At 37.4% G+C, this 19,003-nt stretch overlaps 1 protein-coding gene across 1 annotated transcript; it reads right to left on the bottom strand.

The window, feature by feature from the left end:
• Positions 1 to 737: 737 nt before the first annotated feature.
• Positions 738 to 17,008, bottom strand: LOC146002571 (larval cuticle protein A2B-like). Its single transcript, XM_083140512.1, has 3 exons — positions 16,950 to 17,008; positions 9,132 to 9,368; positions 738 to 1,403 (listed from the first exon to the last, which is right to left on the bottom strand). Exons 1-3 carry the CDS (start codon positions 16,962 to 16,964, stop codon positions 1,044 to 1,046), a joined length of 612 nt encoding a protein of 203 aa, XP_082996638.1. The 5' UTR covers positions 16,965 to 17,008; the 3' UTR covers positions 738 to 1,043.
• Positions 17,009 to 19,003: the final 1,995 nt, after the last annotated feature.

Genomic DNA, 19,003 nt, shown 5'->3' with positions numbered 1-19,003 from the left:
TGGTCTTGCTCACTTTCGCGTTACTTCGTGCTTTGTGACATTCACGCCTTACAGACTAACATTTCAGCATTGAAGTTTGCACCTCTGACTATGTTTTTGTTGAAAGATTATTTTCAGCATATAAGATGATCCTCACAAACAAAATTGCGGAGTTTGACTGTGGATAGCATGAAAAAAGATTCTTGCCTAACTATTCGGCGAAGAGTGGATTTTAATAGCAAATTTCCAATGGTAAGTTGTCATCGCCGTAGGTTTAGGCAACAGACATAACGTTACGAGTATGCAAGGTAGTGCGTATTTCAGGATAAAGGTGTCCCATTTTCATTGCCGGTGACTATACCTAATCAGCATTTTTCAGGAATTTTGAGCTATTTTAAGTTTTTCTGAACCTACTTCAAGATTTTTAGGACCTATTTTAGGGTTTTTCGAACCTATTTTAGGAACCTATAAACACACTTTTTAGAACCTAAAAATACGAGGTCTACTCATAAGTGAGTGGACGTGAACCACAAAGACTTACGGTATACAGGCACTAACTTAAAGTTGAAAAATATATGGAGATCAGCAATAGGTCTGTGCTACAGTGCAGAAAACTTGTATAACCCTACATACAGAAATCTACTACAAGACAAAAACAAATTAAGGTTCTCATTTGACTCCGACTTGTGGTGTTGTTAAAGCCTAGTACGTAGTATTGTCGAACTCACATAGGTAAGCTTGAGAGGAAAAAATGCATGTTTTTTAAAGAACACATTTTTATTGGCTTCAATAAAAAAATATATACAAAAGCATCAGCGTCATATCAATGAGTCGTCTTATAAAATAGATTGACGAGGAAACAATATAAATGTTTAATGTGTGAAAACAAACGATATCGAGTCCTGTACACTTATGGGATTAAGAAAATAAGAACACATGAGCCATGATGTTAATGCATAAAAGGCAAGCACAACGCATTATAATATTCAAGTGCTGAAAATGATGGTGATGATATGATCATGACAAACAATGAGATGAGATACCCAAAGGGCTTGGCATTTGTTTTACTTTCCGTAAGCGTAGCCCAATCCGTGTCCTAAGAAGGGCGCCGGTGCAGCGATTGCTGGTGCAGCAATGGCTGGTGCTGCATATGCGGGTGCTGCATACGCTGGTGCTGCTGCAACGATGGGTTTGGCAGCGACTGCAACCCTAGCCGGATGGACAGATGGGCCGGTCTTGCTGACCACGGCGTTGAATCCGTTGACACCGTCGGCAGCGTAATCCACCGTCCTGACACTGCCGTCAGGCTCGACCAGGCTGTACTGACCCTTCACAACATCACCGTCGCGAACCTCAGACTGGCTCTTGATGTCGCCGGTGTAAGCGTCCTTCACGCCATAATTGAAAGAGTAACGTGGGTATGACTGAAAGGAAACAAATCCTTTATTACAATGCTATAGACAAGAACCTTAAAGGTAATTTACCAGTAAATATCCATAAAATGCCTAAGGTAAAGGTAAAATTATACCATGAGCACGCCGTGCAAAGCACAACCTAAGCCAGGGGTTCCCATACTTTTTCGTTTCAAGGCGCCCTTAGTGTTTCCGGGGTGTCCAAGTCAGAATGTAGACCTATCTAACACTTGCAACGCTGTTAGTGAGGTTAGGCTGCTTGCTAAGTAAACACATTTTAAATTGAGAAACATTTTACATGTAAAATTACTAAATAAGCACATATTTGGAACAATCATATCACTGATTGAATTTATAATGGAAATTAATGGAAGCAATTTTTAAAATATATCTAAATTTAAGATCTATATTGTTTCCAATTTTTACTGCTACTTGCATATTAATTGCAGTATATAAATCTACTGGCGTACGCAGAAGAGGGGCTGATGGGGCTACAGCTCCCTCTGGAATTTTGAGAAAACATTTTCAATTAAAAGCAGTGAAGAACTCAGGAAAAACAGTGCTAAAAACAAACTCCCCTTAAAATGTCTCCCCATTGCTATTTTTCAGAGTTGAAAGTTATAAATATACGAATAATGTAATTGTGTATGGCGACCCCTAGAAAGCAGCTATCCTCCATTTCAATTCCAACCCCATCCGAAGAAAAATCCTTACGCTCGTGATGGTATCAGGAGGAAGCAATTAGTTATGGAAACCAAAGTCTTAAAAAATCAGAAATGTGTAATGAAAAATTCATTGTTTACGGATTTTTACTAACTATTGAAGTTCGTATATGTCTATATTGCACTCTTTACAATAGGAGATGGAGCATAAGGTGACTTAAATAAATTACATACACTTATTTATTCATTTATGTATTAAGCAAAGCGGGTTTCAATTGGTTAGAGTCTCTGTCCAAGACGCAGCAGACCCGGATGATCTTAAGTAGAAATTTTAAATTAATTTCCCTAGATAAGTTGCTTTGGTAAATAGCTTATAGTAGTAGCAGAAAGATCGTGGCGCTGATAACAGAGATGAGATTGACAATATGTATACCTCCATACACCCAATATGTCTTCACGGTAGTATTTAGTGCTTTCAAATATCTACAGAGTATCAGGAAGTACCAGCACACACAATTGTATTCATAGGTACAATATTAATTTCCGTAAACGATTCTTTCACCAGTTTAGAATGCTACGTCAAGAACTACAGATATTCGTACCCTGACTAACTACTTGAAAAACAAATTGCCTTCAATATGTGTGCATTTTTGCCAGGAATTTTCTGAAAAGTCGTTGAAACTGCACTAATGCCTTCAGAAATGAGTCGAATATTATATTGTTCACACAAATCGTAACATGGCTACGAAAGTTATCTTGTGTACTTCCTGATTGTTGGCCAGAATTATTTCATTGCTAGGAAAGGGGTGTATACTCTAATATTTAACAATGTGATACACTTCCTTTCAGTCGGTCAACTTGGATATTATTTAACCCATTTACGTTCTACAGTTCTATGAAAGTTAAAACTCAAGGCCGTGGTGCTTCACGTCTGAATACTCGAACAATACATTTAAAAAGGGCTTTGGTTGGTTTATTCCTCCATTCCTTCCATGTCAGGATAGCTAATGAATTAGAGATGTCGCATAATCTTCAACAATAACTAACAACAATCTAATATCACATGATCATGTTAATTAACCATAAATTAGTAAACTTCATGAAAATGTGAAAGAACTAAGAACTGATCTGTGCGGACGCCTGACGCCAAAATTCCATTGTTGCTTTCAACAGCACCATTGACTAGTTCATATTAACGTTCTTGTGTTAATAGATCTGTAAAACCCACATCAATGAAATAACCATATCTTGTGTTTCTCAGCAAAAACTTTCTATCAACCAACCATGAATTTCTGAAAAGTTTTTTTTTACTGGTCATGAGATCAACAGAATAATAGCTCTATGAAGGCTGCACAAGGAGACGGATTGCTACAATGGTTTTACATCATCCTGTGTTTTGTAATGGCCTATGTCCATTGTCTTCATTTCCGCACAAATATATCTTAAAATAGGTTGCGAGAATATACAAGTACCTTTTATGACTTTACTTTCTCTCTTTGAATTAAAATATACAAACTTTGTGTGTGTAAAATGAGACTAAGATTAGAAACTTTTCTCTTTAAAAAAGAAACTAACTGTATACATCCTTGTACAGGTTACGCATCAATAGTAACTTCAATTTTTCATTTCTTGCCTCCATACACACATACACAAAGACATAAGAGTTTTGTAAGTTTTATAACATTTTCATCAAGTAAAAAATTAGTATTATTCATCATTTTCTCATCCTCTGGGGTCGCCCGTAAAAACACAATGTTTTGAGAGGCAGCAATTATAATAACTGGTTCTTTTTAAGTCCACTTTGTGCACAGATAGGGTAATCGGGATAATAATAATAATCATTCTACACACTAGAATTCTCGGTCTGATGTGCAACTAAACTTTCACGTAGGGATAAGAATTAAAACGTATAGAATTACTTACTTTCAACAATTGTCAAGTTTCTAGACTTTAGTAAGTACAAAAGTGAGCAAACGTTCTCTGATGTTATTTTAACCAGTAAATTTATAGTTATAAAACCAAAGTCTTCTTCAGCTAAGATTATAGATGCCACGCACTGATTCAGGGACTAACTACCGAGTGTTCAAGGTTAGAGTCCTGGCCTGGACCAGGATCATTCCTTCGTTAGTTTCATATAATCTGCATTTTTCCTCATTGTTGCGATTAGCCAAATGTGACGGCAGAGCAGTGGCGTAGCGTGGTTCTATGAAAGGTGTAAGGCTTCCTTAGATAAACCTGATCTGAATATTGGACAAAGAAAACCCAAAGATATTTTAAGTAAATAGAATCTATTTGAATGTAAGTCATGCATGGGCATACTCAATTTCAAACACAGAATGCACACACTCTATGTTAACAATAATAGCATATGCGTGTATTACTTAATGAAAATTCTCATTTATACTGTAACTCGATCCGACGATCCTTTAGTCTGAACACCTCCAACACGTCGTCGTAGAATCGGGAGTTTCTGGTCAATGTCTTGAGCAGCTCCTTTTCAATGGATATCAGTCCCAAGTCAGATTTCCTTGCCTGAGTCTGTGTGCTGCGTTGAAATGTATGAATCCTCTTCAGTGCAGAAAACTACTTTTCCACCGACGAGCTTGAGGCAGGAACAGTGGGGAAGAATTCTGTTAGTTTGTACACTTGTACAACAGCTTCATTCAAATGGGTAGTACGCAAGTACTCATGAAGTTCAAACACACTCCTTACTCGATATTCGGCTTCAGAATAAATTACCTGTAGCTCAACTTTCAACTAGTAGCAATTGACAAATTTCGCATACAGCTTAGTTAAGGACACATGTCATATTTTTATTCTTATTATTCTTTTTCTTTCACTAAAAAGCCATTTGAGGGAAATGCTTAGGATACAATTTGCAAATGCAAATGCATTCGAGAATATTACGCCCGACCCTGTGGCCGAGTGGTTAGCACATCGCGCTGCGAAGCCAAGGGTCCCGGGTTCGAATCCCGGTCGGGCTTGGTTGTTTGTGAATGTCCATTCATCAATTTCATCATTTCATCACTCATCCCCATCTTCGCAAATTAGCCAAGAGGCACAAAACGCGAAGTAAAATAAACTAAATCAATCAATCAATTCGAGAATATTATTCATTATCATGGTTACGATATTTGCGCACATTTTGAAAAGCATATCAAGCAACTTAGTCAAAGGAAAAGGTAAAACAAATCTGTAAATCATAACGCTAAGTATTACGCGTATGCTTTTAATATTACGGGCAAGTGGGATGCAGGCGCCTAACTTTGCGGACGCTGCCGGATCTAGGATTGTCAGGCATTCCTCCTCGCTGCTTCTAATGAAAGTAATATCCAATATTAAACCATCTCTTTGTGAACTTAATAGTTAGTTTACACATTTAAAATGACACCCGTTTTGTTAGCTACACCTACCGTCAAGCATTGTTGAAACAACAAGGGAGTCGATTTTTTTGGTTCTCTTCCGAACGTGGCAAACAGACGCAGCGGGGACAGAAATCTCGCCAGTTAGTAATGCGCATTACAGTGCGTCAGAATAGGGGCGCCCTGTCATTGGTTGTGTAGATACTACATAAGCAAACACACCCACCATGGGCGAGTCCAAATCATTTCTTCCATTCACCCGCACGTAAGTCTTCTCATGAAGCCTTACAGAGAAACAACTCGAATCAAAACAAGTCCTCAATTGTTTCGTTAAAAGTTCTACTTGAAGTCTGATGTGTGTTCAAGCGATAAATATGGGAATGAAATACTTTTTCTTCAATAATTTCAACTTGTAAGGTGGACTTACAAGCCTTACGTGGGCACTACGCCGCTGCGGCAGAGTGACGTAGAATAAGGAGTGCCACTATTTTTGACAAGAACAATAATTTTATCAGAGTGGGCTGGAAGTGATGAGATGAGAAAGGGAAATAGTTTTATCTTAAATATATGTTAATATAATATCTTAAAAATAATTTGAAACTAATAGAAATATAAATACAAAACTAAATGCTTATGTACAGGGTTTTTCAAAATAGAGTAAACAGTTTTTAACATTTTTTTGTACTAAACTATATGGAATACAACAATGATATTTGTTATGTATAAATCAGAAACTCTTCAAGTTTCAATGAATGTCTAAAAATATTCAATGTGGCTTCCACCAGTTATACGACACACATCCCATCAAAAATCTAATTCTTGCCACACTATTCGCAACAACTCCTCGTCCACCAAAGCAAGGTCGTTTCTTATTCTCTCCATTAGCTGTTGTACATTCTGTGGCATAGGTGGCACATAGACTTTGTCTTTCACAAAGCCCCAAATGCAGAAATCTATAGGTGTAAAGTCTGGGGACATGTGAAAATCGCCTTTTCTTTAACACTACATCAGCGCCACATTGACCGTGTTTGCAAAAGTCTGGCGCATGAAAATAAAACTTGAAGATTTTCTCATTGACATTGACAACAAATTTCACTCTTGTGTCTCAAATAATTTCTTAATAATTAACTTGATAAGTTGTTTGATTGATTGATTTGCTTGATTTTACTTCGTTATTGTGCCACTTTTGGCTAATTTGGGAAGATGGGGATGAGTGATGATGATGATGAAATTGATGAATGGACACTCACAAACATCCATGCCCAGGCCAGGATTCAAACCCGGGACCCCTGGCACCGTAGCGTGATGTGTTAACCACTTCGCCACGGGATAAATTGTTTATTATGATATACTCTGTATTTCTATTAGGATGGAAGATGAAATTCAAGACCATGGGTGCAAGCAGAAAATTTTCCACGTGGGGTCAAAATAGAAGAATTATGTTCTTCATCTCTACGGGACGTCGTGAAATTAGTAACAATGTTCAATGAGAGAGAGAGAGATAGAAAAGCAGGAAAGGAAATAAGATAGAAAGGAAATAACTAAATAAATAAAGAAAAACAAAGATAAATAAATTTGAGTGCCTGAAATAACAAAAAGGAAAAAGAAAAGAAGAGAAGAGAGGAAGGAATGAAAGTCAAAACAGTGACAGAGGAAGCAATAAATAGAAATGGAAAGAGAAAAGATGCGAGAGGGTTAGCGAAAAGAAGAAAATGATGGAGGAAAGGAGCGACAGGACGAGATCGAAAGACCGAAACAAGACACAGAGAGAGAGAGAATGAAAGAAAGAAAGAAAGAGAGAGAAAAATAAAGAGAGAAAGAGAGAGAGAGAAAGAGAGAGAGGGAAAGAGAGAGAAAGAGAAAGAGAGAGAAAGAGAAGGAGAGAGAGAAAAGAAGAGAGAGAGAAAGAGAGAGAGAGAGAAAAAGAGAGAGAGAGAGAGAGAGTAAACGAGCTAACACGTCAGAAAAGAGATGAAAAAAGGCAGTATTTTAAAAAATGAACAAGGGAAAGAATAAGCCAGAAAAACTAGCATTCTGGCACATAGAGGAGGGGGAAAATATAAAAAGATAGAAAAATAGTAATGGGGAAAAGAAATGTAAATAGAAGGAAAAAATGCTCAATCTCTAAGATAGGTCAAATGATCCTTCTAGACCCTTCCCGTGGAGGCCTATGCTCAGAGAAAATATATTGGCGTGACCATTAAGTCATTTCAGTAGGAATTTTATAGAATCAATAATTCAATTTCTTATTTTTTTAAAAAAAATTTAAAAACAAATTTTGCTAAATCCAAAATGTATTGGCTTATTTCTTGTTTTATTTCAAATTGAAGCTTGAACTGATAAATACATGTTTAAATTATCCTGCGTAAACTATTAAAAAATATATTTTAACAAACATATTTAATAAATGAGAAACGTATGTTTTTTGCAAATTTACATCTGAACAGTTCCCCATAGTTGTCTAAGGCCCAGATCAAACGTGCAAGTTTCCATGAATAGTGCATGATTGCCATTCCGTGACGACATAGATTTATTAATTAAACGAATCGTGATAATTGGATTTGAAAAAAAATATGCATTTTACAATTGCAATTTTTCTACTCGACTTGCTCTTATAGGCCAAACCCGTAACGTCAAGCAGGAAGTTGACGTTCCCATTCCCATTATTCTAATTGGAGAATTTTCAGTAAAAACATCTCCTCCCAGCAATTACCAATAAAATTTGAGTAAGTACCTTTGTTCCGGGTATCTCCGTCCGTCCGTCCGTCTGTTCGTTCATGTCATCTACCGATATCTAATAAGGTGTTGCAACTATAACGACAAGTTGGCAACATTGGAGGGGCATGTGGTGGACTTCACGACTTGTCAAGATTGTGAGATTGATAAGGTCATATTTATTTAAGTTTGTCTGCAGTCGTACTATATAATTACTGAAATCGTATTAGTAATATTAGCTAAAGTATAGTTGAAGTCCTGATTCGAAAGCTAGTTTGACATAGCTCGAGAGAAAGCCGACCTGGCGTGTATCTGGTTTCGAGCCAGAGAAGCGCTGTTGTCACTCTTACCTGCAGCGACGACATTACACTCCCAAGGTCTCCACATTGTATATAAAAATAGTATAACACAAGAACATAACAGCCGGTCTCCGTGGCGGAGTGGTTAGCACATCGCGCTGCGACACCAGGGGTACCAGGGTTCGAATCCTGGCCTGGGCATAGATGTTTGTGAATGTCTATTCACAAATTTCATCAAATCATCACTCATCCCCATCTTCGTAACTTAGCCAAAAGTGGCACAAGAAGCGAAGTAAAAATAAAGCAAATCAATCAATCACAATAACGCAACCTCACGTTATGAAATCTCTAAAGACACTGAATTGTCAAGAGATCATTTACTCCACTGGACTTGACAAGTACTGTCAGTTCCTACAACGGACGCTATTGGTGGGAAAGATTTGAGGGGAGGATATAGTGGGCTCCACGTGGAATTGACTCAGAGCGAAACTGATCTTTCTGAAGTTTATTTGAAGTAAAGTGGTGTTCGAATCAGTACTTCAACTTTACCTCTGCAACACATTTTCACTTAAAGGTAAACCCCGTTGCATACTACGGAGGTCTCTATTTTCTTTAAACGTTCAGTGTTACTGGGCATACCACATTCTACATATTACGTAATGTCCTTTTTACGTTTCATATGTGGCACTGAAGATCACTTACGTAATAGTCAACTGCCTTGGCAACGGGTGCTGCGGCTACAACTGGCTTCGCGTACAAAGGTGCTGGTGCAGCAATTGGTGCTGCGAGGGCAGGTGCGTAGGCGGCTGGTGCATAAGCGGCTGGTGCGTATGCAGCTGGTGCATATGCAGCGGGTGCGTATGCTGGTGCGTAGGCTGCAGGTGCGTAAGCGACTCCTCCAGCGTAGACTGTTGCCACCATGGCAAGCAGGGCAAGAACCTGTAAATAAAGAGTGAAATGTTTCAAGTAATTGCAGTACCCTTAGATGTCCTTTACTTTTAAATCAACATGTTCTACTAGGATTAAGGATTTTTTTTAAAAAATGTACGTAGCTAAAGGGTAAAGGATTGTTAGGTTGGCAGCATTGTTCTTATGTGAATGGTGTGTATATTGAACACTTGTGGTTCCAGCAGGATGGCGCTACCTGCCACACCTCCCACGAGACGAATTCCTGCACGACAAATTGCCGGGCCGAGTCCTTTCGCGCAACGGCGATCAGAACTGGCCAGCGAGGTCATGCGACCTGACACCCTGTGACTTCTTCCTTTTGCGGTATGTAAAATCACAGGTTTATGAAAACAATCTCCCAAAACTAGCAGAACTCAAGGAGGAAATTCGACGTATCATAGGCCAAATCAAGGAGCAAGTTCGTATAGAGTCATCAGTCATTTCATCGGTAGAGTGACTACATGCAGAGCAAGGTATGGGACACATAATGACAGATATTGTTTGTCACACTTAACCTGACAACAGTTATCATTTGTAATGATGTAGAAATACATTTCATTTCCATTTCATGAAAATAAAATATTTTTTCACGTTATTCTTGGGACACCCTTAACGCTAGACGACAACCGTTATAATTCGATATTTTATGATTTAGCCTATTTTATATGTCTGCATGTAAATGGTATACAAAGTATCAAGATGAATAAAAACAGGTAGGCGAAAACATTGGCAATGAGTTGTGATTGGCGAGAAAAGACGTCAAGTGGAGATGTGTGCTTTCTGAGAAATACGAGTACAATTACAAACCGATCAACCACCCGATTTTTTTTAAAAAAATTCAGAACAGAGGTCCCATATAGTAATATGTGAAAATTATTAGTATGTGTACATTTAGAGTAGGACAACGATTTGTTTTTTGCTATCTATCGGGGTTTCGATCTCAGCAGCGAAGTTTCCCCGGATCGATTCCCGGCTTGGGCATTTGTTCTTTATGATTGTTCCTTCGTCAATTTCATCTTGTCATCATTATTCATCCTCACGGTCGTAATTCCTGTTGGGAAACCTGATGGTAAGAGACCTGTAGAAAGGCCAAGACGAAGATGGAGGGATAACGTTGAGATGACCTAAATGAAATCGGTAAGGATGGAAAAGGTTGGATTGATCTTGCCTAGGGTAGGGACAGATGGAAAGCTAGTGTTGCTGCAGTCATAAACCTTCGGGTTTAAGAAGGCTAGAGAGTTAGTTAGCATGGTCATGATTAGCCAAATGTTGCAGAAAAGCGATGCAAATGACAAAACTACAAATTCATATATACAATTAAATGACTATACGTCTATGTGGCTTTGAAGTAATTTGCTACACACTGTAATTGTAACGTTTAATAAATAATTATATGTGTTGTTGTTTATTGCTAGTTATTATAAAGCAGTAAATATCTTGCAATAAATATCACACACAAGCGTCTATTTACTTTCATTTATCACTTCATAAGTGGTGCATATGCATAAAAAGATCCTACATCTAGCAATGTTACCAACGAACATATGAAGCGACTATCAGCAGCGCGAATTGCTTTACCCGCCCACTCGTTTTCTCCCCTTCTCTACCGTTATGCGAGGTCTTGCTCCACAGTTTCCTGGGACATACTATAGTTCAGAGGCGCATGCGGTGCATGCGTCAATTGTGCGAAAAGAATGATTACTTGCTTTCACTTCAGATCCAAGAAATGTAATATAGAAAATTCTATATAACATTCGCTCAGCAGACGCCTCTGGTATAGTTGACCTCCCTGCACGTAATCAACTTGTAGTGCATGTGACCGTCAGAAATAATGCATTTCCACCACACATTAGCACCTGTAGTGCAACTTTCTAAGCCCAAACGCTTGTTTCAACTTGAGGATAAGAAAGGGGCAAAGAAGTGACGTAAGGTATTGCGCCTATCTCGATGTAAATAATTACATGACTCTGCATCCTGACGAATCAAGCAGATTAACGACATCAATTACGAGCGTGAAGGGAGGCGGGTGGCTTCAGAAACAAGTTTTCAAAGCACGTCGAGTCCGTTCAAGAATCCGCAATGAGAACGCCTCGTTTGTCACTTCGCGGCATGCGGTTATGTTGGAACAGCAATTTGCCATCCAACACAGGGAAGCTCGTTTGTATACAGGGAACAGAAGCGTGAAATCGTATCGACAGGAAGGCTTTAATAATGGTGACACCGAACCAGTGTTTTTCCCATTCGTTTCGGATAGGCGATGAAGAGGAGGGAAGGTGAAGGTGTAACTGGAAAATTCCTGTTGTTGGAAATGTATCGGCTGCCAAAAAGAGGCTGATGAACTTTCTACTTCCCTATTTACATCCTATCGCTGCGAAGAAGTTAGTTCCGCAATCTTCCGGTGTTGTATAGATGGTGAAAGTCTGCCTGTATAGATATTGTGTCTCCTTATGTGGAAGGAAAGAACGATATACCTCTCTAAGGCGTTTGCCAATGGACCATATTAGTGTTGACGTCACAGCAGACGACGGGAGCACGATTTGAGCCCAAATAAAAGGGCAACGGTGTTTCCAAACACATTGAATTTTCCATCGCACGGGATAGCTTTAAGAATTGTAACAGCAGTTATGAAGGTAAGAATAAGGTAAAGAATAACTGGAAAATGGAAATCATGCATTTTTAAAGAAATTCCAGCTATCCTGCTTCCGAACCACTACCGAACACAGCCGAGCTCGATTCGTAGCCAACGAGAGCGACGCTGTCGCTAAGCTAGCGATGATTGTAGTTCAGGAGCCTCACGTGACTAGAGCGACACCGCCCATTGGCTGTCGTTTCGGATCGGAAGCCGGTAGGAGCATTCGCTTTACTCGATCTCATAATTCATTTATTCATTTTATTCTCCTCTGTAAGGTATGTATAATATATCGACGCATTCTCCTAAATCTTATCTTTACATTGATGTATGATATACATCACAAATTAGTTTTATAACTGCTCTCAGGGTTCTTAAATTTACCCTTTGCAATGGTAAACTCAATGAATTTGAATAGGAAAAATAGCACGTGCTGGTTTGTTTAGACTCAGTCTTCAAGCGTGACGTCACACTAATATGGCCCATAATGAATCGATTCTACCTGCCAAAACATGTACTGACTCTCCAGAAGAAACAGTTACATAGATATCTTGAAACAATGTTAGCATTATGCAACGTTGCGCTCACCGTATGGGAAAATTGAACAACTTTCTTCTTCAGAGTAAAAAGAAACTGGAAAGCAGTGTTATTCGATGGAAAATGTGGTCTCATATTACAGAGGGCTCGTGTGCCTTAATATCAGGCTTAATGATACAACCTGTCTGTCGTAACCCTTCATGCATTTTGAACACAGTTTTTCCAACCCTCACAAGGACAATATGACTCCCGCTATTTTATCTACAGATAAAGTATATTGAACTCACTCGTAAATTTGAGACTGTAATATGATGAAATGTTTTTATGTGCATGCTTTAAAGACAATGTTCTTGAACACAGAATATTGATGACATTTCAACCGCTAGATTTCGACACTGATATCATTAATTTGTATGTCAGATTTTATTCTTACAAGACATTTTTAGTATGGAAAACCACATCTTGTTATAGGAAATATATCGTAGTTTTGATATTATACAACTTATACTGTGGGAAATAATTTTATATGAGCATCTTGAAGTGATTCTTCGTCATTATTTAATGACATATTAAGAGCATTCATGTTAAACTACCCATGAAAGTACAACCATGTATGTCAAACGTCTTTGGTCTGCTTGTGAAGCCTAAGGATATTTTGGACTTCATATTGCACTTTTAAAGCAGGATGTCTTAGATCAAAACTATATCATTCCTGTCTCAAGCATTTAAATCTTTTCTACAGATTGACTTAATCACACCACTTTGGAAATGACATTTCTGTAGATCTCATGCTACATTTCAGGCATTATGTTATATTATCACTTAAACGTACCAATATAATGGTTAATAATAATGTACTGAAAAAGGATCATGTGAATGTGATACAAAAAAGACTTGTTCTTTTATATAACAACGTTGATTGTAGAGAAAAATAGAAAAACATCTGAATTAATTTTTATACGATTTATGGATATTATTTATTAGATCTTTGATAGTAATCCTGTTAAACTAATACATTAATCTGATTTGAAATAAGAGTTACTATCTTGCGTAAGAGTAATTAAATGTGTTTAGAGTGGGGTTGTTAAAGGACCAGGAATTTTAAATAAATTCAATTCCGGTCCAGGAGAAAAAATCAGCAAGCATAAATGGGTTCTGGACCGTAAATGAACTTTTTATCTGTAAAGTATTTTAATTCGGTCCAGGAACTTTTTCCCGATCAATTTACATACGGTCCAGGAACCTCTTTTCCAGAATGAATTTAAATTCGGTTCAGAAACCTTTTTTTCCGGAAAAAATTAAATTCGGTCCAGGAACTTATTTTCAGGAACAATTAAAATACGGTCCAGGAAACTTTTTTCAATTAAACAATACGCAACTTGGACCGAATTTAAATTGTGCGAGAGAAAGGTTCCGGTCCTGCAGCGGAACCCAATAGAACCCATTAGAATTTATGGTTTACTAGACCTTTAAGAATCCTGGTTTAGAGTAATAATGAGCACAGTAAACACGCGTCAAATCTTTATGTAAAACTATGTATCTTCATAACTATTTAAAAAAATGAAAATATCCGTTACCTCTGGGACAGGATCCTAAAATATCCTACTTGATAATTCACGTCGCATGCGATTCAGTTTTTCAAGCTCACTTTCACCGGAGATCTTTCGTTATTTTCACCACGTCCGATGAACAGCTGATTATGTAATCCAGGGTACTCGCACGTGGATTTGGTTCTGGTTTTTTTAATTCATGAGGGAGTAGAAACACAGACAGAATTTCGAACAGCGTTTATAACGTAACTTTCAGTAACTTCAGAATACTAATCAGTGCATTGATATATCCCTAGCTTATTGATTAATATTCACAGAATTTCTAAACGTAATACGCATGGGACGGATTTATATGTAGTAAAAATGCGCTAAATATGTAAATACATATATGGAATTAAATATGGACTTAAAAATTGTAAAAATTTACATTTTTAATAATATAAGTCACTACACGAGCTACATAAAATACAGTACGCTTACATTGACATTAATTGTAAGACCACACAAAATGCCTTTTCATTATCTGAATAACAAAATTCGAAAGTGAATTCCTTCAGTTGTCTCTCAAAATGGATTTATTTTGACTAAAACTACGTTCAATATCGCAAGAAGTAATGGGATCATATTTCAAATTTGTCAGTTATTGGCAAGAAATTCACACGCGAATATGGAGTGTATGTTGAGAAATGTTCTGAAATATGGAAATAATATGTAAAAATAACTAAAATATGTGAAATATGAGCCCAAACATAATATATCAAGTATGTACAAATATGGAAAACATAAACTGGATTTTTCGAGTTTACATGCACACAGATGATACAAAATATAACTGATTTTAATTTCATACATAAATATGCATTTACATATAAATACGTTCCCTGATAATAAGGCTAATGAGGATAATTTGATTAGTACTTGAATCCGATTTCAGAATTTTATCTTGCTTGCTTTCCCAGTTTTTCTAAAAAAGTCAAATCATTGTTTTAACAATTATTATCTTATCATCATTTTAGTAGTAATTTTAAACTTCTACTTTTTACGAGTTGGTCGGTACAACACAATTGCAATTGTCAATTTTGTTACTCTGATTGACAGACAGGTAGACAGAACAGATCCATCGAGATACTAAATGACCCGTTAGTGCAGAACCTGAAATTTCTGTTCACGAAATCTTTATACCTGCAGTAATTTCATAGCAATCAACGGACAAATGAACGGACCAATCGGGAAAATATTCTGTAATGAAGTTGATATTTTATATATCTCTCGGCACACAAAATTACATGCCTGTAGATATACTGAAGTGTGAGATATCGAATGTCGTATATCTACTGTTTACTTGCAATTGCTTGACTGACACATGCAGGTAAAGAAACATTAGGAACTAAAATTTTTATAACAAATTATTATTATTATTACAATATTAGGATTTATGTCTCTTGACATCTTTACTATGTACTTTCTTAGAAATCGTTAGGTCCCTATTGGTTTGGATTGTTTATTATAATAGGACATCCCCGATGGGGGTGCAGAGATAGTCATCGCCTTGTAATCAATGGGTCCCTGTTTCGATACCCGCTGGAAGCACATGGTGGTTCCGTTCCCAGTTTAAACTGTAGGTAAGCAAAGCTATTTGACATGAAACTTACAAGGCACAAGAACACAGGTACCCACAGAAAAGGATGTAGGTGGATTAAGCATCAACACGTTGCACCTTGAAGTACACCTTGAATACATTACAATCATGTTGTGTGAAAACCCTGCAACAATGTAGTACCTTCTAGTCTAGTCATTTTAAAATAGAAATGTTTTACGAGAGAGAGAGAGAGAGAGAGAGAGAGAGAGAGAGAGAAAGAGAATAATAATAAGTTTTAAAAAAGGAGATCGACCGACTCAGAGAAAATGGAGGAAATATAATAATGGATAAAGCGAAACAGAAAACACTAAAATAAATTAGCAACAGCGAAGGAGAGCGAGAGAGAGAGAGAGAGAGAGAATAAGAGACAGAGAGAGAGAGAATAAGAGACAGAGAGAGAGAAGGAACAAAGAAAGGGAAAGCAGTTACAAAAAAAAATAAAGAGGTGACTACAAATAAAAAACCCTTGAGATATCTGGAAATATTTGATGCAAGTCAAATTTTGAAATTATAGCTTGAAAAAATAGGCGAGGGGTGCAATGAAAGACAGCAGATAAAGTATCTATGCAAATTATCCTGCTTTATGAGAATTCTCTTTAACTGGGGTAAAGCTTCAGTGTACGTTTCCCCCACTTTAAGCTTAGAAAAATCCTGCTGGCGGCCTTGTCCCGTACGGTTCAAATTGTGTAAACCCGAAATTGGAAGTTATCACAAAATAGTTACAAAAAATAACAAATAAAATGGTCGTATATCAGCATTAATGTACGCAAGAGGTCAAGCAAAATGTTCGCTTGAGAATAAGTGTCTTCTTTCGCTCAATGATACCATGAGTTTCTGAAATGGGGTGAAGAAGATTTGAAGAGGTCAACAATATTTTTAAAAAATACCTCGATTGTTCTTATACGATTAATTTCAGAAATCATCTGTGAATACTTGAGCTTGTAATAGAACACTGTACAATACACCAACGCCACAAGAACAAAATTAGTACGAATTTAGCAACTTTTTAGAACTTATCTTCATGTTTAATTAATTGATTTGAATAACTAAGACACTCCTGAAGAGGGAGCTATAATTGCATTTTCTTGTCAGAGTCCTCTGTATTCCGAAAAGAACAACAAACGAGTTGCACCGAGAGCTTGCCAAGTAGGCTGCGAGGTAACTTTCATTGTGGCGGAAGTTAAACAGCGACGTTAGGTAATATCACTAGAACCTACCTTCAGAAGAGCCATATTGTGTGTTTTGGATGCGTACACTAGAAGATAACTGGTGCAAAAGTGTGCTCAGTTTCAGCATGGGGTCTTTATATACGTGAGAACACTTTTTCTTTTTCTTCTTTTTTTTCTTTCTCTCTCCCCCCCGTTCGCTTTAACATTGAGGCTCGCTACCGGAGGCCGAGAGAGGAAAATATGTAACACTTTCCCTTCACGGAGTGGGAGCTTATGGGCGGGGTGGGGTGTGGTTTTACGCATGTGGTTCACGAAACGTACCGTACGCGTAACATTGGCATGCAAGAGTGCAGAGGATCGCCAGTCCGTATGTGGAAATGACGCAAAATAAGGTCATTTCTGATGCCTCCTGTTTCTACTAATACGCTGAAAACATGCTAAGCAAGCATAGCGGTAAATTCCCATACACTTGCCCGATTAAACTACGCTGAAGGTCGTCGTTTTCGGCTGGTTTCCTCAATGCAGTGAGTTAACAGAAACTGATCCTTTGAGGTCAGATAAAAACCAATCATCATCTTGCCTGTGAAGTTGTCGTGACGAAAAAGAAAATATATACAGGGTCTCCGAGAATGAATGGTGGGCTTTCATGAGGTCTCTGTGAAGTATGTATTATGTGTAATCGATTGAAAGTGCATTTGGGACATTCCACGAAAAGTGCTCCTATGTTAATAACAGCATGAATTAAAATGGAAATTATAATTGTTTTTAATTGCATTAAGGCTTAGATGTTTGCGAATAAATGTGCACATTTCCCCAATAAAAGCTACTAGCATCTGCAGCCCATATGCTTCGTATACAAATTAAGTCAACATTTGGTACATTTTTAAAGTGTCACACACGCAACGCACTCTTGTTAATGCTTTTCATGCATTCAGCCTATGCCATCATACTAAAGTTTTTTCCACAAGTACTTTATAATTCTATGAAAGCAGTTCATTATAAATATTTTAACCCAATCTCACGTCTAGAACCTTACGTTTTGTGTGTAAAATGTCACACACGTAACGCAGGAATATCCGTTTTATTTAATTCAGTCACTCAAAAAGATTAAGTTCATGTATTTGTATCTTCTGTCATTGTTGTCGTAATGATAATAAAGTCATTGTTGTTACGTTTATCATTTTTTGGCTCATTCTTCTTTGTTGAAACTAACATCAATTCCACTGCATACATGGGCATGCTACAGAACTTTGTGCTTTCTCAAATGGAGCAAATGGAAATGGAAGAAGCCGAGTTCCGGATCCTCTTTCAACAAGATGGAGCACCGCTCATTCGAGTTCATCTCCAGGGCGTAACAGCTTTCGCCTATTATCCTATATATTTTCTACTCCAAAAAGTATCTGAGTATCTAGATTGATATCATTACCGATGACCATTTGTCTTCAATCTTGTCGGATGTAAAATGCAACATAGTTCACAGAAGATGAGAGCTACCGCATATATCTATGATGTTCCACATTGTCCTTTAAACTTTCCTCAGTATAGCGTATTCAGTACGCAAGATTGCTAATAAACATTTTGGTAATATTTTGATCAGTCAGAACGTTTCCCTGACCCACGATATGGTACTTAACCCCATCTCGAGCACCAATTTTCATCTTTCTATCTACAATAGCAGTAGGCTTGCGTGCCTGCTCTTTCTCCAGGGGGTCCGGACCACCCGCACCCCGAAAAATTTACTAAGTACAAAAAAATAAATGATGAAAATAATGGAACAATAAAATAACTAAAATTAAGTAATGAAAATGTACTTGTTGATTAATCGAGTGTTATTTATTTCCTCCAAACTTATTGGAAGGAAATGATTACATTGTGATCATATGACTTTGAATGAAGTAGAAGATTTATGCAAGCTTTATAACTACTACTTGCAACGTAACATTCATAAAATATTACCAGGAACTTTACTTTTCGTCAACTGTATTTAACATCCTTTTCTTATATTAAATAAGTATTCAATTCTTTAACTATTTCACATTAATTTCCTTGCCAAGGGCAGAATCTCTTTACAAAGTTTGCCGACCTTAACTAGACGTAAGTTA

The sequence above is a fragment of the Lepisma saccharinum genome, chromosome 18 (assembly GCF_977018435.1).
Source record: "Lepisma saccharinum chromosome 18, izLepSacc3.1, whole genome shotgun sequence".
NCBI lineage: Eukaryota > Metazoa > Arthropoda > Insecta > Zygentoma > Lepismatidae > Lepisma > Lepisma saccharinum.
Note: the sequence above shows the minus strand (reverse complement) of the source record. Positions and strands in the feature narration are given on the sequence as shown.

Bases quoted from the DNA above. Each gene is read 5' to 3' on its own strand.
- LOC146002571 (XM_083140512.1), bottom strand. The intron at 1,404-9,131 runs GTAAGTGATCTT...GTTTCCTTTCAG, and splicing joins CCAAGGCAGTTGACTATTAC to TCATACCCACGTTACTCTTT.